The sequence below is a fragment of the Coloeus monedula genome (genome assembly GCF_965178545.1).
Source record: "Coloeus monedula genome assembly, chromosome: 22".
Classification (NCBI taxonomy): Eukaryota; Metazoa; Chordata; class Aves; order Passeriformes; family Corvidae; genus Coloeus; species Coloeus monedula.
In genome coordinates, this window is record NC_138802.1 from 3,812,524 (window position 1) to 3,837,164 (window position 24,641).

The following is a 24,641-nucleotide window of genomic DNA, read 5'->3' on the forward strand; positions in this document are numbered from 1 at the left end:
TACATACACAGATACATGTATGTGTATATACACCTCTGTAAATATATATCTATACACCCATACCACATACAGACGTATATATGTTATCTACCCAGAGCTGTGTCTACATACACACAAGTATGTGTGTACATAAATACACACGTATTAAAACCACAAATACATTATACAGACATATAATATACAGATGTGTATGCAGATACACACCCACATAGCAGTACCTAAATAAATCAATATTTATAGCCGTGTATACTCACATAAAGATTTATATGCATACATATAGATCTAAAACTTACAGTTCTGTGTATATCTACACGTGTGTGTACACAGATCTACACATGCTATAGATGAAGAGGTACATACATGTATGGGGGTGACAGACATATGCACATGTATGTGCACTCATGCAGAGATTACAGTATCTGTGCAGATACACACAACATTCTCATGTCTGTGTCCATGTGTGCGTGGACACGTGTGTGGACACGCACACATCTGCGTACATGTGTGTGTGTGCAGACATCTGTGTCTGTGGACACGTCTGTGTGTGTGTGGACACATGTGCAGGACAACAGGGGTACCAAGACCATGACCAGGCCCCACCAAGGCCGCCCCACCATCCCTTCCCCTGCCAGACTCCACTGCATCCTTCCCAAAGGATTTATTAAAACACAGAACAGAAACCGGGACGCACAGAGCACGAAGCGGATGCAGGGGCGTTGCTTACAGCTGCTGGTGTCACCACGCTCGAGGTATCCCCATCCCAGTTCCAGCTGTCCCCTCTGTCCCACCCACATCCCCTCCATCTGCCTGCCCCAAGCCCGGCACATGTGGATCCCCAGCCACACCACAGCAGTGCCCGGGATTCCAGCGGGGCAGCAGCAGGCGTGGGCTTGCTCCAACACCACGAGGATGCAGAGACAGCCCTTAGGGGGAAGCTGGGGAGCACAGCCGGCTGGGACATGGCAGCAGTGGCTTCCCCTCACCCCCAAACGTGCCAACACAACCAGACAAACACCGCAACTCCAGCCCTCCCTCCCTCCCTCCCCTCCACCCACCTTGCCCAAACTCTTCAAGTCTTCAATAAGAAAGTGCAAAAAATGTACACGGACACAAAACCCCGGCCCCACCGCTCCCACGGGGGCCGCAGCAGGCGAAGCACACTTGAAGCGGGAGCGGGACAGCCCGGCAGCGCCGGCGGCAGCTTGTCTTCCACGCAGGCAACACTGGCACAATTTCCCCACCGACCTCTGGCGACAGCGGCTCATGGCTAGGGACCGGGGACTGTCCCCCAGGGCTGCTGGGAGAAGAGGGGAGGGCTACCCATCAGCCAAATCTGGACCCTCCCCACATGCCAACCCCTCAGGCACCTGGGAAGGGCTGCAGGAAGGATCTGCTCCCACCTCCACTGTGGCTACTCGAGTCAGAGGCCACAGCCAGACACTGGCACTGGAGGGGCAGTGCAAAATGGAGCCTCCAATTTAGCCCCCCACCCCTTCACGTTCCCCAGCAAATGGAGCACAGAGAGCGGGAAGCACAGCCTTACCTCGGCTAGGAGTGGGAGCTGCAGGGGAAAATCGTGGGAACTGCTAAATATCTGTGGTGACAGAGGAAACACCTTGCTCACTACTGTCCTTTGGCAGCACTTCTGGACAGCCCAAATCTACCCTCTGAATTTCTCTGCCCAAGAGTAAAACCCCAACCTACCAGTCACATAGGGTCCCAGAGGCATCTGGCTGTAGTTGACAATCCCACCTGGCCCAGGACCACGGAAATTTGGCCCAAAGTTGTTGTTGAAGATCTGGGAGGAGCCAAAGGAGCCCTGGGGACGCAAGGAGGGAGAAAAGACATGGGCCTGCAGCCCTGACCTGACCATGACCATCACAGTGAGGGGCTCTGTGCCCCCACAGACCTGGGCAGCTGGATCCCCTCCACGGGTGGCCAGGCGGCTGAGGATGCTCCGCTCTGACATCTGCAGCCGGGCAGCCACGGGCGGGATGCGGGACAGCATAGAGGGCAAGCGTGTCACATCAGCCTTCATGTCACTCAGCAGCTCCTCGAGCTGGTTCAGCACTGCAAGTAAAGCAGGAGGTACTTGGGGGGACGCCTGCCAGACCCAGCAAGCTGAGAGGAGCAGGCAGCTCCTGGCTGAGGGAACACAAAATGGGGACATCTCCAGGCCAGGCTCCCCAGGTCAGGGTGGGGAACCCTTCCTAGCCTCAGGGCAGACTCCCCCAGCCCTGCAGGCACGCACCCTTGTGCAGGACAGCGTTGGCAGGCTTGTTCCCAGCCAGGGACTCTTTGGAGAGGTGCTGGTGGCTCTCAGCAAGGCACTCCACTTCTGCCAGCCGCGCGTTGAGCGCCATGGCCGGGTGACTGGGGTCTTGGGTCATGTTGAGGTACGCCGCCCTCCGCAGCTGCTCCTCGATCACCAGGGCCTGCTCCAGCAACTGGGAGGTGCAGGAAGGGAAGGACTCAGGACCAGACCCTGCCCCACTATAAACCAATAAACCATGGAGCCCCTCACAAAGTCCACTCCCCACTTCACTCACAGAAGGCGCTGGCAAACCCCCTCCAGGCTTTGGGACACCGCTCTGGTCCCCCCACCAGTAAGGACTCACCAGCCCTCACCTGCCACTCACCTTGAACCGCCGGGCAAGGAACTTGTTCTTCATCTCGAGGTAGTTCCCCTTGTGTATCTCCGACTTGAAGGGCTCATTGAGGATCACGTAGCGTGGGTCATTCTGGATGTCCTGCCAGCGGGCATAGCCGTGACTGGTGTGGGGGAAGTGTCAAGGGCAGAACCAGCCAGCCAACAGCCTGCCCACCACCCCACAGCAACACCGTGGCCCCAAGCCCCCTCCCTGCTCATTACTGCAGCGCCAGCCCAGCTCCCACACCCCAGAGAGGCCTCTCTCGCTTCACTGCCTCCTGCTCTGCCGGGTCAAAGGGTACGTGACAATTCCTGCCAACAGCCAGTAGTCGTGTCGGCGGTGCCAGATGTCATAGATCTTGCCAGAGGACATGGCAGCCCTCTCCTCGTTCTGCCACAGCGTGTGCAGCTCTGTGGAAGCAGAAGCAGAAGGGAGACAGCCTGATCAGGCAGCCGGGCTGCGGGTCAATGCACAGCATGCGGGCAGGGCAAGCGATGGAACCTCCCAGGGCCACAGGCACAGCGCAGACCCAGCTCTGCTGCTGCCAGCAAAGCACCAGCCCATCCATGGCCCATGACAAGGGTCACATTCCTTGGATAGGTTCAGAGCCTCTGCAGCAGCTTTGCATGAGAGGCCAACACCTCATCTCTCACTCTTACCTGTGAAGCCACCATCGGCAATGTTGAACATGAATCTGAAGTTCATGTTTCTGTCATCCTTCTTTCCTTCCTCCTCTTCCTCTTTGTCACCATTTTGCTGGGCATCACTTTGCTCCTTCTCCTCCTCCTTGCCATCCTCTGCTTGGCAAACACAAGGAATTGGCCCTGTCTAATTGTGCTCCACCGCCAGACACACTGGTGCCACCCCTGCCCCATCAACAGCCAGTCACTGCTGCAAAAGCCACCAACCCCTCCCAGCAGGTCCCATTGTTAGCACAGGCAGGGCCCACCCCAAGAGGGTCTTGTTCCCACTCACGGCTCCTGAGCACAAGCACTGCTGCTGCTGATGGCATCACTGCCACCATCCTGTGGGCACACTCTGTCACTGTGCCAGGCACCAGCCTCATTCCCGGAATTCTTCCCACTCTTCTCTCTCCAAAGCCTCATGCCTCACCTGGTTTGACTTCTTTATCCTCCCCCTTCCCTGGGCTGCTGCTCAACTCCGCCTTCTCCAAAGGCTTCTCTTGCTCTTGAATCCCCTCGTCGGCAGGAGGGAACAGGCCTACAAGAAATGCTTGACATGGAAAATGCTCTGTAGGGAACAACCTACTTATCCAGACAGACTTTCCCTTTTAGGGTAAAGTAACTGTATTGTTTGTATGTTCAAGGCACTGAAAAACTTCAAACAGAACATTCTTCTGCATTTTATCAAATAAACGTATTTAGTTTTCCCTCTTCCTTGAGACATCTGGAGGAACGAATGCCCCCCAAGATCACCATTTCATGCAATTTACAACCTGTTTTTTCAAGAATTTCTGCAGGACTTTGTGACATTCAGGTTTCCCATAGCGACACAGAGAAGAGCCACAGCCTCACCTTTCACCAGGGGCTCAGAAGAAGGCTCAGCCTTTTCACAATCCTCTTGCTTCTCTTCCCTTGGCCTCTCCTTGCTGTCACAGCTCTCCGGGTGCTCTTCGCTCTCCACCTCGGCACTTGCAGGCACCTAAATGCCAAGCACCCATTCCAGATCAGCGGCCCTCCCTTCCCTAGGGAGCACCCCAAGTTCCCAGGCAGACCAGGGGAAGCTTCCTGGAGGAGATGCTGAACAAAGCCACCTCACCTGGCTGTCAATCACCTTTCTGGGCTTCTGCTCCACCGGGTCCTTTTCCTCATGGAACCCCAGTTGTGCTTCTATTTTGTCTGTAGGAAGAGCAAAGCCAAGAAGTTGTTGAACAGGGCCTGATGGGCCAAGCACCTGCAAAACCTTCTAGTGTCTTCATCCAGCTCCCTCCCAAGCCAGATGCCAGCCACGACCCCCTGGATACCTGCAAGGGCCCCTGGTCCCGTGTGTGTGTGTGCTGGGCTGGCCGGGACAGGCGTGTTGGGATCTGAAGACACAACCTCACTGGATCTCTTGCTCTCCGGGCCCTCAAGAACCAGGTCTGGGGTGCTGTACTTCCCATTGACATGCTCGAACTCCTGGACCTGGGCCAGACACACATCATCAGGTCAAAAAGTGCAGGGACATTCCCAGCTGCTGCCATGGAGTGGGCATGTCCAGGCTGCTCACCCAGAGTGACCAAGTGGCAGGACTGCTGCACCCACCCAACTGGGAAAGTCTCCAGAACATTCCTGAAATGGCCCATTCATAATCTTACTCACCCACCTTCTTCCTTACTAGTGACATGACCCCGATGCGAGTCAGCACGTGCTGGCGCGACAGCCCTTCCCGGGGAACGCCGTCCGCAAAGGTTTCGGCGCCGTCTGCCCCGGGCTCACACAAGTGTCTCATGAAGAGAGAGACGTACGCCCTGCCAGGGAAGCCAGACCTCAGTCCTGGCCCGCGGCCTCCCTGCTCAACCCAGCACGCCCATGGTCCCCTGTCACCCATGGGTGAGGGAAGTCTCACACCCAGGAAGAGAACAAGAGATGCCATCTCGATGAAACAGACACTGCCTCCTCAAAAAGAGCCCACAGTGAAGGGGTGCAGGCTCCCCACCCTGCCTGCCTGCCAGGACCTCCATACCTGAACTCCTTCTCGCTCTTCCCTCGCAGATCCCGGACCAGCCAGTGGGAGTTGAAGGCATCCTGGGGCGGCATTCCCCAGCGCATGATGGCATTCAGGAACGCCTTGCGCTGCCGGGCGTTGAAGCCCAGAACCTGCACAAAGCGAAGGTTATCACTGGGATCACAGAGTGGCCTCAGCAGCATGTGGCATCCTGGAGCCTCACAGCTGTGACAGGCATTGCTGGACCAGGACTAACATCCCAGTGATTCAGCACAGATGGATCCAGCCCGCAGGCAGCCCGGGCAGGACAGCATTGGCCATGCTCTGGCTGAGGCTGGGGCTCACCTCGATGTTCCCCCCAACTCTTGCCAGCAAAGGAGGGAGAGGTTTGTCTCTGTCAGTCTTCAGCTGTCTCCGGGATTGTCTTCTGCCACCTACAGCCAAGCAGCCTCAGTGATGGAAGGGCCAGGCAGCAAGGAAAGACACCTCATGTGCCCCAGGCTTCCTGCCCTCCCTCCCGATGGGAGCAGAACCTGCCAGAGCCACCTGCCCAGGCTGCAGGGTCCCTTCCAGCCACTCCCCAGGCGAGGACACTCCTCTGCCCTTCCCAGGCAGGGGGGGAACCATGCCTGGTCCTCGTGGCGGACCAGACCACAGTCCTGCAGAGGCCAAGGAAGAAGCTGGCTGCATTCCCTGCCCTGGAAAGCTCCTCACCTGATAGAAAGCAGGGACACAGTCCCCTCAACAGAGGCCCTGGGCACACCAGTCCCTCCAACCCAGACATTCCTGATGCTTCCAAATCCCAGGGAGTATCAAACACATCAACTCACTCTGGCCTTCTGGCCTCTCTTCAAAGTCTTCATCCTCATCCTCAGAGCCAATGGAATACTCTGACTGGTTGTCAGAGAGCTCGTCCTGCCACTCTGCAGACCACAAGGGAGGCCAGGTTAGAAGACCCTGCCTGGGAGGGATGTGCTAGACAGGTCAGAGCCTGCTTGTGGGTATGACACACATTCACTGCCAGGCAGCAGGAGAGGGGGACAGAGCAACAGGAAATCATGTCCTCAGGTTTTACAGAATTAGCATTCTGTTATGCAGCAAAAACCCAATTTGAAGTATTTTGCCCACAGACATCTCTTTCCTAGATTCTTCCAGCAAAACCAGAGTTTACAGACCAACAAAGGAAAAGAAAAAATCTTCGAAAATTTCTACATTGGAAAGTTTAGGAATCTGGGAAGTGCAGATCCAGGCAATCTACCAGCTGCAGAGAGACACCAAGTGACAGCTCTGTCCCATGAGCCTAGCCAGGAGCTGAGCATCTGTGGCCATACCTTGGTCCTCCTGTGATGTGTCATTGTAGTTGACCTGCTTGCGGATTCTCTTCCCTTTCCCCAGGTTCCTGGCCAGATCTTCCTGCTGCTGCTCGTAGTGGTGCCGCAGCAGCTTCTCCCAGTAGTCAGGGTCCACATTCTCCTCTTGCTTGATGATCTCACGTTCCACCTCCTCCTGCAGAGCCAGAGACAAGGGGCTCGAGCAGTCACAGAGAGAGAGCAGGGAGGGTCCTGCCCCGTGCCGAGCGCTCGCAGGGACAGGAGAGGCAGCAGAGGGAACACGGAGGGATGTACAAAGGGGTGATTGTAAGACGTGATACTGATCACATTACCACACCGTCCTCTTCTCTCACAACATACTGAGCCACTTTAAAGGAGCTGAGATACTCATTCATGTTCTGCAGCTCCGTGTCATCAGTCGCATCCTGGTTTCGGTCCAAAAGCTTAGAGATGGCAGCATCATCATAGTGGATCACACTGCTGTCATCCACATCCTTATTGTCACCTGGAGACCAAAGCGAGGGGAATGGCAGTGCAGATCAGGGTGCTGGACAGTCCACTCCTGAGCCAGGCAAGCTCAGGTGAGGTGAGGGGACAGGGAGGACAAGTCATCCCAGCAAGGAAGAGTTACACACCTGGTGGGGTGCCACCATGCTTTTTTTTCATGCCAGGAGTTGCTGCACCCCCTTTTGTTGAGAGCGTGTCTGAGAAAGGGGTAACAGCATCTGGCACGGCAATCCGCTGTCCCTGAGACACCATGCCTGTGGCACAGGGAGAGGAGAGTGAGCCCCAGCAGATCAGAGAGGGCCCTGCCTCACACAGAGCATTCCCACCTCACCCTCCACATCATCCTTGAAGAGTTCTTCTGTCCCAAACTTGAGGATGTCGTCCAGCTCTTGCTTGGTCATGGAGCCCGACTTGGAGCCGAGCCCCGGGCGGACCACCAGGTGGGTGAGCATCATCTTCCTTTTGGCCACCTGGGTGATGCGCTCCTCCACAGAGGCCCTGGTCACGAAGCGGTAAATCATCACCTTCTTGTTCTGCCCGATGCGGTGAGCTCTGCTGAACGCCTGTGGGCAGAGGACGGAGCTGGCGAGCGTGGCACCGGGCCAGCTGGACAAGAGGGCCATGCCTCTCACCCTCCAAGCTGCATGAGGGGCACCCATTTGAGGACAAGTATGAGGAAGAAGAGAGAATGTCACAGGGAGAGCCAGTTTTATGTGTCAGGTCTCCCCTAGACTGCAGAGAGGCCGGGGTGAGGCCACAGGGTGCAGGAAGGGGGCTGCTGAGCAGAAACACCCACAAACACAGCAGAAAGTGTCAGCAGCTCTCCAGAGAAGATACTGAAATCCCAGTAAGGGTGTGCAAAGAGAGGGCAGAGCCAGAGAGGTACTTACTACACAGGAAGGAAAAGGGAAAGTCAGAAACCTGGATGTCATTGTGGGGATTCCAGTCAGAATCATAAATAATGACAGTGTCGGCCGTAGCAAGGTTTATGCCCAGACCACCGGCGCGGGTGGAGAGGAGGAAGCAGAACTGCTGAGCCCCAGGAGCTGAGAACGACAAACCCAGAGGTGGGAACAGGTGAGACAGAAAGGAGCACGGCTCACAGAGAGGTGCAGCACCATTTTGGAGGGACAGAATGGCACTCGAAGCTGACAAGCAGGAGGCAGGGGTGGCAAGGAGTGAAAACACATCGCTCCCTGGGAACCAAGCACTGCAGAACCCAGCTCCAGAGCAAAGGGGAAGCTCTGTCATCTGCTGAAGTCTTGAAGGGAAAGGCAGGAGCCCCTCCAGCTGAACAGCTGCTGGCACACTCAGGGTTCCTTGTGGGAACCAACTCAAGGGCTTAACAGCACGATACGAGCAGCCCCCACTGTGCCCAGGAAGCCAAACCTGAGTGTGCCACAAGCTCTGGCCACTGGCAGACAACCTGCTGCTGGCCACACGCTGCCATCCCCCCCATGCCCACCCATCAGAAAGGCAGGAAGGCAAGTACCATTGAACCTGTCGATGGCCTCCTGGCGCAGGCCGCCGGTGATGCCCCCATCGATCCGCTCGTACTTGTAGCCTTCGTACTCCAGGAAATCCTCCAGCAAATCCAGCATCTTTGTCATCTACAGGACAAGGCAACCTCGGCATGAGAGGGTCTGCATGGCCAAACCCCCCTGTCTCCCCTGGGAACCTGCCCTGCCCTGGCATGGTCCTTGCCTGCAGCCACGGTGGTGGTGGCACAGCGTGGTCAGCAAAGCAAGCACAGCTAAAAGGCAGCTGCCAGAGGAGCAACACTGGCATCTCGTCTTCTACAGGCAACTCTGCCAGCAGGAAGGAATCGTGTCTGACTGTCCCTCCCTGAAGAGGAGCCTCGTGACTGTTGTCTCCTTTCTATCCCCAGCTAACAGAGCTCTTAAACATGACAGGCATTCCCTCAGGAGCGAGCTGGGACACGGCCCTTCCACCGTTACTGCCATGGCTGCCTGGGGGAGAAGCTGCCACCAGCTATTCCACCTATCTCTGTCTGTTCCCAGCACAAATTTCCCATACATAATTTTTAAAAATTCCTTAAAAAAAATGTATTTATTATTCTCTCTCCCTGCTCTCACCTGCGAGAAGATCAGAACTCTGTGACCCCCATCCCGTAACTTCTTCAGCATCTTTTGGAGCAGCATCAGTTTCCCAGAAGATTTTACCAAAGAATTCCCGTCATAAGATCCATTGGGCAGCACCGGGGCCTCCTGTGAAGGCAGCGTGGTCAGTGCCCACAAGGACAACCCGTGTTAACCTCATGGAGAACTTCACTTGCATTTCCAAAACAAAGCCCTTGTATGAAACCCCTCTCATGGAAACCCACAGCATTAACCAAAGCAGGGTCATGGAAGCAGCCACCACCCAACAGCCTGAGACATGTCCCAGGGTGCAAAGGCAGGGGACGTACCACAGCTGCCACAGGGAACAGGTATGGGTGATTGCAGCACTTCTTCAGGTCCATCATGATGTTGAGCAGTGAGACCTGGTTCCCACCACCTTTCGAATTCAGGGCTTCGAAGTTCCTTGTCAGTATGAATTTGTAGTACTTCCTGCAGGAGAGGGGATGGACAGACACCGTGCCAGCTGGGGCAGGTGTGGGACTGGCACAAACAGGAGGGCACTGAATTAAACCCCCCTAGCGTCACTGGGGATGCAAAAGGGACATTTGGAGGGTTTTAAAAGCAATTCAGCACCCAGGGCTATGTGCTCTGGGGGAATCACAGCCCTAACAGTGGGATGGAGTGGGGGGCACAGCACCTCCACCACCCACCTCTGCTGGGTGCCAGCCAAGCCCTCCTGCCCACCACACTGGGAAGAAGCGACAGGCCCTTCCTGCAGGTGCCCTGAGCTGCAGGAGATGCCGCTGAAGCTGAACAGGTCAGCCTGGCACAACCAGAGCTGGGGCAGCAGCGACGCTCCAGGCTGACCCAGGCACACGAGCAGCACAGGCCATGTCCTGGTGCCGGGAATGGAAGAAGGGGGTTCAGCCCCAGTGTTTTCTCCGTGCCCCCAGAACCAGCAGAGCCAAACTGCCAGCCTGCAATGTCCCCAGGACTGCACAGAGCCCCGTTTAACCACGTGGAACACACTCCTTGGTGAGACACAAAGCGCTCCCACTCTTCCTGCAGCAGGCCCCAAGCCAGCAGGGTGCCTCTGACCCCTCAATCCCCACTAACACCTCACCATGTCAGGGGAAGCCAGACACCCCTGGGGAATGCACTGGAATCACTCACTTCTGCATCTGGCTCAGCTCCACTCGCACGATCAGCTCCGTCTTGGCCGGCATGTTCTTGAACACATCGGCCTTGAGCCGCCGCAGCATGTGGGGACCCAGCAGGTCATGGAGCTTTTTGATCTGGTCCTCCTTTGAGATGTCTGCAAACTCCTCCAGGAACCCCTCCAGGTTGCTGTGGAAGCAGCCAGACCCCCATGGCACTGAGCAACAGGGGCACGTGAGAGCAAAGGGATTTGCTGCTTTATGACTTAAAAACCAGGGCAGAGCTCTCGAGGCACATGAGGAGATAATGCTCATGTGCCTGCACCAAAGCCAGAGCGAGGAGCCACCCCGATGGCCCAGGTAAGCACAACTTACTTAAACCTCTCTGGAGTCAGGAAATTGAGCAGGTGGAAGAGCTCTTCCAAGTTGTTCTGGAGCGGAGTCCCTGTGAGAAGCAGCTTGTAATCGATCTTGTAGCTATTCAGTACTCTAAAGAACTGGAAAAGAAATGAATTTGGGTGACAAGGACTGCAAGGAACCAACGTGTCACTGTGGAACTCTGCAGGCTGCACATGGAGACTGAGCAGTGACCCCCACGATGGGCATGCAGGACAGGGTGCAGCATGTCCTGCTCCCAGCCACTCCCACTGAGCACAGGCAGCAATCCTGGGTGTCCCTGTGTCACACCACTTGCCTCCTCCTGCACCAGGGACAGTGTGAATGTCCCAGGGGCTGGAGGCTGCATTGAGCCTCAGGTAAAGGGGAGAGGAAGGAGAGGGATCAATTCCCTTCCACAACAGCCTGTCCAAGGACTGTCTGCCTCTCCTGCTGTTGAAGGGCTTTTAATGCCAGAGAATGTTAAAGAGAGAAAAAAAAAATCACTCACAAATGCCTGGCACCTACTTTGGACTGGTTGTTCTTCAGCCTGTGTGCTTCATCCACCACCAGACAGGCCCACTCTATGGAGCCCAGCACAGCCTGGTCAATGGTGATCAGCTCATACGACGTGAGCAAGACATGGAACTTGATCTGGGCTTCCTTCTGGAGGAGCAGAGGGAGAGAAAAGCTGGGATAAGAGAGCAGGGAACAGGACAGCCTCCACCTTCACTGCTGCTGCACATGACCCAAGGTGAGAGGGGCTGCACTGTCTGGCACAGAGCCCACAGCAGGGCCAAGTCATGCCAGCAGAACACCCAAACACAAGAACCAAGCAGGAGACTACAGAAATTAGAAAGCTCTGGCAGAAATCTGTAAAGCTCATCACAAATCTCAGGCATTTGTAAACAATGCCAGCTTCCCTCCGTGGGACACAGCTGAGCAGGGACCTAACCAGCCTCCCTCTCCAGGTCAAATTCTCCTCTCCCCTTCTTACTGACAGGTAAAGCAATGGGGCAGGCACAGACTCAGCTCCCACCTTCATCCGGAAGACCTTCTTCCCACTCCGTATGGCGTTGTCTTCAAAGGAAAACTCATTTTCCCGGATCACCGACCGGCTCTCCTTGTCCCCCGTGTAGGTCACGACGTAGAAATCAGGTGCCCACATCTCAAACTCACGCTCCCAGTTGATGATGGTGGAGAGGGGGGCACTGACTAGGTACGGCCCTTTCGAGTGGCCCTGCTCAGGGAGACAGAGCCCAGGCTGCTCTCCCCGTGCCCAGCAGCTCTCAGCCACCTCGGGGACTGCTGGGCGCTTACACTCACCTCCTTGTACAGGGAGTACAAGAACACAATGGTCTGCACCGTCTTCCCCAGCCCCATCTCATCAGCCAGGATTGTATCTGTCCCTTGTGCCCAGGAGAACCTCAGCCAGTTCAGCCCTTCCAGCTGGTAAGGGTGCAGCGTGCCTCCTGTGGCATCGATGTACCACGGCTGCTTGTCAAACTTCACCGTAGGCTGAAAGGAGAGCCACGGCACAGAGCACTGAGAACCACCTGCCCCTCCTTCCCCTGCACCCAAGCACATCCCTCTTTAGCTTTGTAACATCCAACAGCTCCAAAGGAGACACAGACACGGTCCCTGGCACAGCCCAGCCCCACGGGCTCCTCACAGTAACTCCACCCCAGAATTTTCAGTGAAAACAAACTGGGTCCCCAAAGGAACCAGAGGAGGAAAACATCACAGGACAACAGCAGACAGCCCACCCTCCCTCTGGGTTCCCATGCTGCCATACTGTCCCCACCACTCACTCACATCCACAAGAGGCGTTTCTGGAGGCTTTTCCAGCTTCTCCTCTTTCAGCTTTTTCCCTTTCTTGTTCAGCTTCTTCAGAGGGCGTGTGTCCTCCCCCAGCATCAGCTCCCTGGGACAGCCAGCACACGTCAGGGAGGGCAGGAGGTGACTGTTCTCTCAGCTCCGAGCCGAGGGACAGAAACACCTCCCACACTCCACTGCCCCTCTCCCCACAGGAGCTCTTCTGGCCCATTTAGCACGGGCATTCACAGGGCATTGATTTTCCCCTCCCAACAGTCCACACAACAGTCTCCAGAATGAAGAACAGCAAACTCAGAGTACTGTGGCTTTCCCCCAAAGCAGACAGGCAGCAGGGCCATGGAGACCATGAATGTCACAGCAGTGCAGACACAAGGGAAGGGGAGCACAGGCTGGAAAAGAGCAGGTGGGATTGCCCAGCAGCCCTGAAATGGCACATCAGGAGGGCCAGCCTTCCTCAGTGCTGGGCCACTGCTCTTTGAAGAGAAGTCGCTGCGAGCAGTGCCAGTGTGCTCAAAAAGGGGGGCATCTCTGTGTCCCCCTTGTCCCAAACACCCACTCAGGCTGCCCTGGCTCTGCCCGGCTCCCCCAGCTCCACTGCCCATGGGCTCATACCTGTGGTTCCAGTAGAGGAGTTTGAGGTTCTCGTAGTAGGGGATGTCTATGTCATCGATCTCCCAGGTGCACTGGTCATAGGGCAGGTCCTTCCACTTGATCAGGTAATGGATGTCTCCCTTTTTATCAAAGCTGTAACGCAGGGCACAGAAAGCTGATCAGTGAATGCTACACCGGCTCCCAGGAGCAGCTCACCATGACCTGCTTCCACAGAGCTGGATGCTTCATCCTCTGCTTTCACCTACAGGCCAGGACATCCAAGCTGAGGTAGAAAACATGAAGTATCGACACTTCCAGCAGAAATGCCTATTTGTGAGTGTGTCAAACCATTAAGCATTACAGGCTGCTTTTCCATTCCACTGGACAAACCTAATTTCCCTGTTTCACCAGGCCTGGATGGATACCAGTGCTTCCCCTCTCGCCTGCAGCATTCACCGCTCTAGGAAGTTCTGCTTACACTACAATCAGAATAAACCCACTTCCAAGTCTGACTATGTGCCTACAGGGAAACCTGCTGCCTTGTTAGTGGGCAAGCTAAAGCTCACATGAAAATCAGACAGGCAGCTTTAGTTCTTTCCTGCCATGCAGCCTTCAAGCAGAGCTGCTGCTACTGCTTGATACTTCAAGCAAGCTGCCACTTGAAATGAAGAAATTCAACAAAAACATGTCTCCAGCCACTCGATGCACAGCCCATCTGCGCAGCACATTTCATTCACAGGGAATTTCTTCCACAGCAAAGAAACGTCAGTGGAAAGGTTCTGTAAGGGAGTTGGCCACATGCTCCAACTCTTCCCCTCAGCACCATCCCCATCAGCATCAGAATTTACAGAATAATTAGGCTCTAAGAGGACCCAAACAGTATGACTGGGAAGAGTGGAACAACACTGTGCATCTACCTTTGGGAAAATTGGCTATAACTCTATTTTTAATGTGCAACATAGCAGAAATGAAAACAAGGCAGCATGGATCCCCTTCCAGCCTCAGCTTCGCCCCTGGAGCAAACCTCCAAGGCAACAGAGACCTCAGCACAAGCCAGAGGCTGAAATTCCACCAGCCCAAGGTTTTGGCCCTGCAGAAGGCTGGCTCACAGGCTCCTCACCTGTGGTTCAGGATGCGGTGGATCATCATCCACTCAGGCTTGATGCCATAGCGGTAGAACCGCTCCTCCATCTTGGCATACTGGGGGTCCTTGTTCTTCCGCTTCTCCCTCTGGCTGTCCTCGTCCCCAGAGCCGTAGTCGAAGGCTGGTGGCTCATCCATGTCATTCTTCCGTTGGTAGTTGCGGTACATCACGGTGTGGTACAGCTCCAGCTGCAGCAGGAGGGAGCCACGCTCAGCCCGTGGGCGGCGGGGCAGAGGGCCAGGCAGGGGCTCTACACCGATGCCACGTGGGCTCACCTGCAGCTCCTTGACCCAGGAGCAGTGCCAGTAGGAGAGGCCTGCCCACTTCACAAAGAACTCGCGCTCCGGGATCCCCTCCAGCACCTTGGGCGGGGGCAGAGCCAGCTCCGGGTCCGCGGCGGGCAGCACAGGTGGGAGCGGGGCGGCCGGTGGCTCCTTCCAGGCCCAGTGCAGGATGCGTTGGACTTTGCCCTTCAAGGGAGGGCACTGGGGATACAGAAGCAAACAGGCAAGAGTACCGAGTTTAAGGTGAGACCCTGTCAGGGTCCAGGGGAGCTAGAGCAAGGAACTGGGGGGCAGAAGGGGCCCCTCAATGCCGAGTAGACGGCAGCCAGCACAGGGTGCCCGAGAAGTGTCTGTGACACTTCTGCATCCTCCATGGGGACAGGTCTTTCCACCAGGCAGAAAAGGCCCCTCTCCTTAGGCCACATATCAAACAAGGCTTGAGATCCCATCAGGAACCAGGCCAGGAAGCTGCCAGCCAGCAATACCCACAGGGAGACCACAGTGGCAGCAGAGCCTACCAGAGACACCCTGGGACCTCAGGCTCAAGCACCTGTCAGCGACACTCCTCAGGGAGGGGTTTGGAACAGAGGGCAGGAGGCCATCCCTGGGGCAAGGCTGTGAGGGGCAGGAGCAGCCACAAGAGCCACTGGCAGGCCAGGCAGGTGTGGGAGCAGGGACAGAGCAAGGAATGGGAATGCTAGTAACACTCACTGTACAGCGTGGGCAGAGCCATTCACCGTTTGGGATCTCTGGCAGCGGCGGGTTCAGGCAGTGGAGGTGGTAGGAGGATGGGCAGGTGTCACAGCACAGCAGCTCCCCTCCGTCCTTACAGACCCGGCAGAACTCCATGTGGTCATCCTCCTCCTCCTCGCCACCATCCTCTTCCTCCTCCTCCTCCTCCTTTGGCTCCCACTGGATGCCCTCCTTCTCCTGGAGACGCACAGCCAGTGTAACACCGGGAGTTTCCACCAGCAGGCCACCCACTCCCACAGGGCCCCGACCCCACTCACACAGTGGGGGCAGCTCCACTTGCCCTCAGGGGCCTTCTCCAGCTCGGGGTCCAGGCAGACCAGGTGGTAGGCACGGGGGCAGGTGTCGCACAGGATGATCTCCCCGCCCTGCTGGCACACCTCACAGTAGTCCTGGTGGTCCGTCTCGTACCCGTCTCCCTCTTCGCCTGCAAGCAAGGGACAGGTGACAGTCAGAGGGGTGGCAGAGCAGCCGGCTCTCCCGGAGGGAATGCGACACTTGCTCCTCTACCATACAGTTAAGGAAATAAGGACAGCGTTTCACCTCAGACCCCTCCTGTTAATTCCCACTACCTCTCTGTCCCTCAGCACCACAGTTCACCTTTGCACACAGCATCATCTCACCTCTGTCTCTCTTTCTCTCTCCACACTGTATCATCCTTTGGTTCCTTCAGGCTCTCAATGGAGAATGCCAGAACCTGGAGAGGTTGCAAGGGAGGCCGGTCAGAGAAACCTCCCCAGGCACCAGCAACAGCTGCAAACGCACCATGCAAGGGTGACACGGCCAAGGACAGGTCTCCTCTCCTGGGACTACTCTGCTCTTCCTCGAGGCTCCTGGCACAGAGGCAGGAGCACTCTCAACACAGCATGGATGGGACAAGGAGGAGAGGAACAAGGCCTTGCAAGTGCCGGAATGGCTCATCTCAATTCCCAGCTCTGCCACAAACTCCTGGCACGGAACTCCGACCTTCCACTCCTCCAGCACGCAGCAGGAGCTGCCTACCTCCAGCACCAGGGTCCTCACAAGGGCAACAAGCCACAAGCAGTGCCCTTCACACACAAGACATGGGGCCAGCCAGCCAACCCAGCCTCGCTGACCAATGGGGAGGCTGGCCAGTGTCACACCCTAACTCTCAACCCCAGCCCAGAAGCCACCCTTCCATTTCTTGGAAGCAAAAATCCATCAGAAAAGCTAGGAAGCCAAAGGATGCGCCTGGATCTGAAACATCTCATCCCAAACAAGGACACAAGACAGAAAGGCAACGTGCTCAGCACAGGGGGCTGCTCTCCAGAGCAGCACGAGGACAGAGGTGCCATGGAACAGCATCCACCTGAGAAGGGATGAAGGGACACGCACACAAATGTGGTCACACAGCCGCTGGCAGATCCTGACAGATCCTTTCCACCATGGTTCACATGCCTCCCTGTCCCTGCATCACTACCACAGCTCTGCCACCTGCCTCTGCCTGACTGCACACCTCACCCAGACAAAACATTCCCATCTTCACACGGTCTCACCCACAGCCTGCCCTGCTCTGCTGGGAGCTTGCCACAAGCCACAGCTCTCCAGGGGCTGTTCCTCAGAAAATCACTTCCCTGGAAACCCCACAAATTCTGAAACTTCCTTGCAGGCACAAGTGCACCAGCAGCAGGGCCTGGACACCAAGAGAGCACCTCACACGCCACTCACACAGACAGGCACAGGCACCTCCTGTCCCACCGAGCCAGTGCCAGACACAGCCCGGAGCTGCACGGGCCAGGGAAGCACCATCTGAACAGGCAAATCCAAAGAGAATAGGAACAGAGTACAAAGGATGGCCTACTCCTCTTTTTCTTTTTCCTCTTCTTCCCTCTCTTCCCCAGGCCAGCCGAGCACTCAGAGCGCATGGAGGAGCTGTTGATGCTGGCGCTGTCAAAGTCGGATTCTTCCCGTTCCTCCTCTTCGCTCTGCAGAGGGAAAAAGCAAAGCACACCCAGTCCAAGTGCTGGCATCCCAGCTGTCATTCCATTGCTGGGACTGTGTTCTCCTGGATAGGAACAACCCTATACTCCCACCCCGTGCATCCAAAGGCCCCTTTTTCCAGTACTTGGCAGAACTTTGCTCCCTCTCTCTCTCTCTCTCGACACCCATTTCAGCTGTGCCAGCCCTCCTGCATCCATGCGTGCAGGCCTTCACACTTGGCATTCCCAAAACATGAAAGGAGTCAAACAGGCCCAGCATTCCATGGAGTCAAAACAAAATAATACATCTGAATTCTTATTCAGGAGACTCAAGCATGCAAATCCCCAGCCTGCACACTCCTAACCAGGTGCTCAGGCTCCAGCTGCAGAAGGCAGCCCGAGCTCTTTGTGACTCTCTGGAAGGTGAATGTGTGGATCTAGAGCACGGGATGAATTTTTTGTGATACATGATTGAAAACCTGCAGCAACGAGTGGCTCCTGCACTTCAGCCTTCAACGCAGAGAGGTGCTTGCAAACAGGTTGTGTTATGGGAACTAGAGCAGGAGCTGCAACACAGTGAACTAAGGGGGTTTGACCAATATTATCAACACCTAGAAGAGCCCCACTCCCAGCCACTAGTTATCTAAGGAAATTATTCTTTAAAATGCTGTTAATTCCTTGAAACATGCCCCATACTGGTGCGTTGAGAAGAGCTCGGTGCGTTCTGGCTGGGCAGCTCCAGCATCCCGGGCGATGCCACGGGACTCCAGCTGCCATGGGCAGGCCCTGCTAATGCAATTAGAGCATCCCAGAATTCTCTGTGATGTACGGTTCAGCTGCAGTGCAAGCCCTGAAGAATTCCTTTGCAAATGAAATCTGAAATGATGGCATTACCACCCGCACTGCTGAAAGTAAACAGCGTCATGTGATTGTAGCAAAAATTGTGGCCAGACACGAGTCTCACAAATCTGAGCCTGGACACGGCTGCAAGTGAACGTGCTGATCAGGGCCTGGTGCCCCACAGAGGGGCACGAATGAGGCTGTGACACCCCCGACACAGGGTGGCTGTGCCATCCCCAACAAGGGCTTATCCCAGCACTTATTTCCCAGACCTAAAGCCCTGCAAACTTACAGAGGAGCCCTTTTTCCTTTTGCTGGGGATTCCTCCAAATCGGAACTTCAAGCCTGCCATCTTTTTCCCCTTCCCTTTTTTCTTCCCATCTTTGGAGCCCTTGATTTTCTTCCGCACACCTGGACCTGGACAAATTGAAAACTTGCTTGGTACTCTACAAACAATCGCCACCCAAATCACCCCCCAGCACAGCGAAACCGCAACTTCCCAAGGCAGAACATGGCACAAAGGGAGATCCCTCCCTTTCCCACTACTGCTCAGCTGAATTAATTGCCACAAACTGCCAAACATCCAGCAAAACCAGAGGCTCAATCTGCCATGGTTCATGAACCACATGCCTCTCAAGGACCTCTGCAAGGGCAACGGGAGCTGCAGACACCCCTCTGGCACCCCCTTTCCCCCCTGTTTGCTGAAGTTTGCTCTGCTGGCAAAGCGGCAGCCGCACATCGCTGGCAAGAGCAGCCCCCCAAAAGTGGCACCCACCCTTCCCCTCCTTGGTCTTGGCCTTCCTGACGACGGTGGGCAGGGCAGAGTGCTGGGGGCTGGCGGGGAGCGCCGGGGCGATGGTGACAGTCTCCACAGCTGCAGCCACAGCTGCCGCAGCCGCCGCCGCCGAGCTGCCCTTGAAGGGGTTGTTGGCACTGAACTCTCGCCACTTGGCACCGAGCACCGTCATCATCTTGGACATGGGGATCTTGGGGTTCTTCTTGGCAATCAGAGGCCTGCAGGGCAGGGGAGAGGGAGAACCACGTATTAACAGCAGCGTTGTGTTGTGTGTCTGCTCCTGCCCTCCCTTGCTGGTGCTTCAGCCCAAGAGACGTGGCAGCAGTGCCTCCAGCAGCAGTTTCATGGGGAGGCAGCAGAAACCAGAGCTTCCTTAAGCAAACATATGCAAGGGGGGGCACACCTAAACCTCCTCAGAGACCACCCTTCCCTGAAATACCTGCTGTGCTCTGAAAGGCTCATGGTACAAGCAGAAATTCATTAACACACTGTTTTTCTCATCAAACTTTTCAAATAACCACACACAAAATATTGCGCTTTGAAGAGCAGGAGAGACAAATGCTTCAGCTGTTTCCAGTTAATCCTGCAAGTAAATGGAGTTCTGAGGACTGAGCTGGGAGGAAGAAGCAACAAGGAGCTGGAGATGCAGAATTAACTTCACAACTTCATCTGCTGACTGAGCAATGCCCAAACCTCAACCACCAGGGCCACAGTCCCCTACCTGAGGAACTGGCTGAAAGCCTTGTAATTCGTCAGAGTATGATAATCCTCTTCTGAGAAAACGTAATCTACGTCATCGAGGCCCCATTCCTCCATGAGCTGGGCTGAGCTCTTGGGCTCCTGGAGATTCAGAGAGTCATCATTAACGCAAACAGCCACGGCTCTGCAGATGAGCAGCACAAGGCTGGGTCTCTCACGTGTTCCATATCTCCCTAGTCAGTGATATGCAGGGATTTGTTTCTGGGATTTATGAAACACCACATGCAAGTGCTTAACAAACAAATGCTTCATGCAGTCCCAAGAAACAAATTAACGTGGCACCATGCAAATGCTCCCCACCATGTAGCACTATACAAGGCCTTGGCAGGTTTCACAGCTCCAAGAGACTCACTTTCTCCCTGCACATGAGATAAGCACCAAGGAAACACAACTTCTCCTCTCCCAGTCATTCGCCTGCAATCTCATCCTTGCCAAACCTAGGGCAAGCTTCTCATGAAACTCCCAATTCCTCTTGTCCAAGCCTGGCTTCAGGCACTAGCACCAGCTCGGAGTAAAGGAGTAATTTGTACCTTTAGACTTCCATCCTCATTGTCATCCTCCTCTTCATCCTTCTTCTTCCGTTTTGGCTTTTTCTCCTTCTTGTCTTTCAGTTTTTTCTTCTTCTTTTTGTTGGGAGAATAGTCACTCCCTTCACTTTCTGATTTCTCCTCGATCTCCTCTTCATTTTCTGACATTTCATCATTGCTCCCCTAAAACAGGAAGGGGCAGTGAAGAACAAGCCTGCCCCCACTTCGCTCTCCTCCCACAAACCCTCCCTGCCACATGAAACCTCCCATCTCCAGCAGATGGATGCACTCTGCTTCCCGACAGTCAGAAAGGAGCAGGCTCCGATGGCTATATTGTGCTGGAAGAGCCGGGACTGCTCAGGGGGTATTTCTGTTTATTTCTGGGAGAGATCATGACCACAACACTGACAGTAACAGAATTACCATCCCAGGGAACGTGGCTGCCTGCTGGGCAGTGCACTCAGGTGACTTCCCGGGCTGCCAACACACATGGGCAGGGCATGTCCAGCCTCTCACCAACCAGCACCCCCAAGTCCTTTCAGCCGGTCTGCTCTCGATCTGCTCATCCCCAGCCGGGATTGATACCGGGGGTTGCCGCGATCCAGGTGCAGCACCTGCACTTGGTTTTGTTGAACCGCATGAGGTTCCCCTCCTCGCGCTTGTCCAGGTCCCCCTAGATGCCATCCCGTCCCTCGGGAATACCGAGAAGCTCGCGGGCTCGGCGGGAGGGACCGACCCCCGCCAGCACAGGGGACAGCGCCCGGCCCCGCCAGCGCTTCCCGGGCCCGATCCCGGTTCCCTCCGCCCCTCCTGCCCCCGGCCCCTCCTGCCCGGAGCCACCGCCCCGGCCCCGGGCGCTGATCCCCAGGGCTGCCGGGGCTCGGCGGCCATCGCGGCCGGCCGGTCCCTCCCGGCTCGGAGCAGCCCGCGCCTCTCCTTCAGCGGGGTTAGGAACAGCTGGAATTGGGCACAGGATAATTGGTTTCCATGGGAACTGCTGCAGTACAGGTTGAATCTCCCTCTCCGCTGCCTTCCCTGCCAAGGACCTTCATCTGCCTGCGCTGAGGTTCCAACCACAGCCCGGCTGTTCCGCGCGGATTTTTTTCCGGGGGGTTGCAGCACCGATTCCTGCGGCGCCGCGAGCTCCACTGCGGCTGGAGCCGGCGAATTCCCGCGGCAGTGCGGCGTGGCACCGCTCCTGCCCCGCGCCCCCATAGCGCCCGGCGACTGCAGCGGGCACAGGCACTGGCCTCACACCAAGGCTTGCACGTCACTCCCACCCGCCTCTAGCAGGGGGAAGGCTCATCTGCCCCCTAAACTCTTGAGAAGTTCAGGAAAAGGAAGCCCCATTCAAGGTCCTCTATCTTTTACCCTCTGACCCCAAGGGCAGCCTAGGTGCTGCTTCGTGCCAACAGCGCCAGCACCAGCTTCTCCCTGGATTTGACAGATGAGGGGACAGTCGGCCACAGGTGGAACCGAGGTTGGTTAGAGCTGCCCACACAAGGCATTAATTAATAAACAGGAGTGCTCTCAGCCTGTTATTTCCTCCCCACCCCCAGCGCAGCAGCAGCCAAGCTCAGCACAAGCTGCACACACAGCTGCAGGGCTCAGGCAGGTCAGCAGTGACAGCAAAGGGGCAGAGGTGAAAATACCTTGGAGTTGTGTTTTATTTTTATTTTCCCCCTCTCAGAAAACAGTAAAGGGAAAAAACTAACTCCCTAACGATGGGAGAAGTAGAGGGAGCAGAGAGCCCCAGCCAGCTTTGTGTGGTAGCTGCAGAAAGAGAACATCACCATGGCCACGATGGAAACAAGCTTCCTCAGGGCCACGACTTCTGCAAGAGACAGTGCAGGATGGAATCACCTGCCTTTAAACCAGCAGTTCATCACACTCCTACCCATTACCACATGCACTTCAATGTGATACCTCATCCAGCAGATCTGTTTACAGCTCTCTTGGGGAGATCAGCAACACCCAGCCCCGCCTTGGCAAGAGGAGGACATGCCCAGTTGTGCTGGATGAGCGACTTCTCCCCAGTCACAGCAGGGGAAGTAGGGGGCTGAGGAACCGTCACTACTCGCCCTTTCTTCCCAGCAGCCTGTCCACATTTAGGCAGGAAAAGGGCCAGCACACAAGATGTCTGCTCCTCTCCTCACATCCAGCACTGTCTGGGCACAAGACAATGAGAGGCAGAGCCCGTGTGGCACAACACGGCTCTGGGAGCAGTGCCAGTCAGCTTTCTCCACCCAGCAGCACACCTCCAGTGCAGCCTCAGGGCCTGACCCTCGAGGACACAAATCCTCACCTTTGTTTTCCTACAGAAGGCCCAAGAGTCCTTCCACGTGCCAAGCCCTAGAGGCCCCTGGACTATCTCACTTGCAAACACCAGGAATGAGTGTGGCCAATACCAGTATCCACAGAAACCTCCAAGCTCTGCCCCAGTCATCTCCCAGCGTCTCGTGGTTTGCATCTCCTTCCTTGGGAACATGAGCCCCAGATGCCGTGTTGGTGCAGCACACTTCAGCAAGATTTACTGCTGTCCCCTGGATGCTGAACTGTGGTATGGGCAGGAGGAACTCAACACAAGGGGCTGGACAGTACCGCTGCAGGTACCAACGTACCCATGAGAGCCGAGCTGCTCCTGTGGGGCAGGCACCTGCATCACTGCCAGGAGGCATGGAGATCCCTTTTCTCCCCAGCTGTTCCCCAGAGACCACTGCCACCCCTGAGCAGTTAAGCTGGGCAAGAGGCACCATGCCCTGGTGCTGGGTCATCTCCCAGGGCTGGGAGAGTACCTGCACAGTGAGGGAAAACCCTGATAATGACCCTTCTTTCCATCCACAGAGACCCAAGAGGTGCTTGCCAGCAGCACTCTGAGCTGCTGCCTCTGCCCCACAACTGAGGAGCCCCAGCCCAGTGTGAGAAAATGCAGTGTTACCTCCTTCTTCCTCCTCTTGATTTTGGCAGCCTTGCCATCTTTCAGCTTCTTGGATTTCTTCTTTTTCGGTACCACAACTTGGTCTTCTGCAAAAAACTCATCCAATCCTTCCAGCACCCCATCATCTTCTTCTGGGGACAAAAGGGACAGCTCACGTGGGAAGACTGCACAGGCACAGGACACTGTGCTCACCATCAGAGGAACACACCTGAGCAGCAGCTTCAGGCCACGAGACACGGAGCTCTGTGGCCTCTCCTGCAGACCCTCACGCTGGCAGCTGCCCCGCTGGTGCCCCTCGAGGGTCCTGCCCAGCAGCACCAGCCCCAGCTCTTCCCATGCCCAGATCCTCCTGCCACTCAGCCAGCACGGAGGTGTGGTCAGCCCACACTGCGCGCTCGGGAGACGAGCACGGGCACACCCCGTGTGCTGCTGCTCCTGCTAACCTGGGCCTGCAGACACTGGGGGAGCACTCGGCTTTTACCTTTCTGATCCCCAGGCAGAGCTCACAAAAACGCAGTGAGTGGAGGAGAGGAAAGATCCATGTGGAAAATGGGTGCCAGGGTGCCACAGCTCCCAGGTTGTTCTGGGCTGCTCACACCAGCTCAGGGACCCGGCCCTGGGCAGAGGCACTGATGCTAGCACACACCTCCCCTTCCTGTCATTAACTCCCCAAACCCGGTGCATCCCAGCAGCCCAGCCAGGGTCCACACGGCTTTGGTCCTGTGTCTTTATTTTTAAATTCTGAGCTCATACAGCACCACCTCGGAGCCATCAGGACATATTGCTCACTCGACTTCTGTGAGACCCTGGCACAGGCTGTCCAGAGAAGCTGTGGATGCTCCATCCCTGGAAGTGTTCAAGACCAGGCTGGCTGGGGCTTGAAGCAACCTGCTCTAGGGAAGGGTGTCCCTGCCCATTGCAGTGGGGTGGAACTGGATGGTCTTTAAGATCCCTCCCAACCAAAATCACCCTGTGATTCCATGATTCTCTGACTCACTCTGTGCTGGTTTAGGTCTGGCAGGGCGGGCATCGCTGCATCAAGCCCAGCTCGGGGGACCAGCCCGCCCCCAGGCACCGCTCGGGGGGAAAAACCACCTACTGGGGAGGACCCGGCACAGCCCCCGCCGGTCCGGGGAGCGCGGATCGCCCGTGGCACGGCCGGACCGAGCCGGGCAGCGATGCCACTGCCCCGCCCGTGCCTCCCGCCCGCCGCCGCCTACCCGACACGTCCTCCTCGTTGTCCGCGTCGTCCAGCAGCTCCCGGGCGGCCGCCGGGCCCCGCATGCCGGGCGGGGCAGCGCCCGCCCCGGGCCGAGCGCCGGGGCCGAGCCGGGCGCGGCCGCTCCGCGCCAAGATGGCGAGCGCCGGCCCCGCCCCCTGCGGGGGACACGCCCCCGGCCACGCCCACCGCGGCACGGGCCACGCCCCGGGCACGCCCCCCGCCCGCCGCTCCCCGAAAACCCCCAA

General features: G+C 56.4%; 1 protein-coding gene across 7 annotated transcripts; it reads right to left on the reverse strand.

Moving 5' to 3' along the window:
- Positions 1-1,067: 1,067 nt before the first annotated feature.
- Positions 1,068-24,503, reverse strand: CHD5 (chromodomain helicase DNA binding protein 5). Of its 7 annotated transcripts, none has more exons than XM_082295900.1 (42): positions 24,395-24,503; positions 23,175-23,302; positions 20,240-20,419; positions 19,672-19,790; positions 18,930-19,168; positions 18,447-18,571; positions 17,197-17,320; positions 15,635-15,801; positions 15,336-15,554; positions 14,616-14,825; positions 14,317-14,528; positions 13,218-13,349; positions 12,585-12,693; positions 12,096-12,287; positions 11,809-12,009; positions 11,298-11,435; positions 10,770-10,891; positions 10,411-10,584; positions 9,585-9,726; positions 9,253-9,384; positions 8,649-8,766; positions 8,078-8,202; positions 7,488-7,719; positions 7,285-7,410; positions 6,982-7,154; positions 6,650-6,824; positions 6,149-6,241; positions 5,664-5,752; positions 5,337-5,470; positions 4,977-5,121; positions 4,636-4,795; positions 4,431-4,510; positions 4,187-4,313; positions 3,765-3,872; positions 3,311-3,448; positions 2,953-3,061; positions 2,640-2,772; positions 2,252-2,447; positions 1,910-2,070; positions 1,705-1,819; positions 1,544-1,594; positions 1,068-1,297 (listed from the first exon to the last, which is right to left on the reverse strand). In XM_082295900.1, exons 1-41 carry the CDS (start codon positions 24,456-24,458, stop codon positions 1,587-1,589), a joined length of 5,874 nt encoding a protein of 1,957 aa, XP_082152026.1. In that variant the 5' UTR covers positions 24,459-24,503; the 3' UTR covers positions 1,068-1,297; positions 1,544-1,586. The 7 variants fall into 7 exon arrangements, with proteins under 7 accessions (XP_082152026.1, XP_082152025.1, XP_082152024.1 ...); XM_082295899.1 differs by having other exon boundaries at positions 1,068-1,294; positions 23,175-23,305; positions 24,395-24,473; XM_082295898.1 differs by having other exon boundaries at positions 23,175-23,305; positions 24,395-24,473.
- Between the last annotated feature and the right edge of the window lie 138 nt (positions 24,504-24,641).

Excerpts from the sequence above, each read along its gene's own strand:
- CHD5 (XM_082295899.1), bottom strand. The coding sequence starts at position 24,458 with ATGCGGGGCCCGGCGGCCGCCCGGGAGCTGCTGGACGACGCGGACAAC. Across the intron at positions 7,720-8,077 it reads ATCCCCACAATGACATCCAG|GCGTTCAGCAGAGCTCACCG; the intron begins GTTTCTGACTTT and ends CTCTGCCCACAG. Across the intron at positions 3,062-3,310 it reads TGCCGATGGTGGCTTCACAG|AGCTGCACACGCTGTGGCAG; the intron begins GTAAGAGTGAGA and ends CTGCTTCCACAG.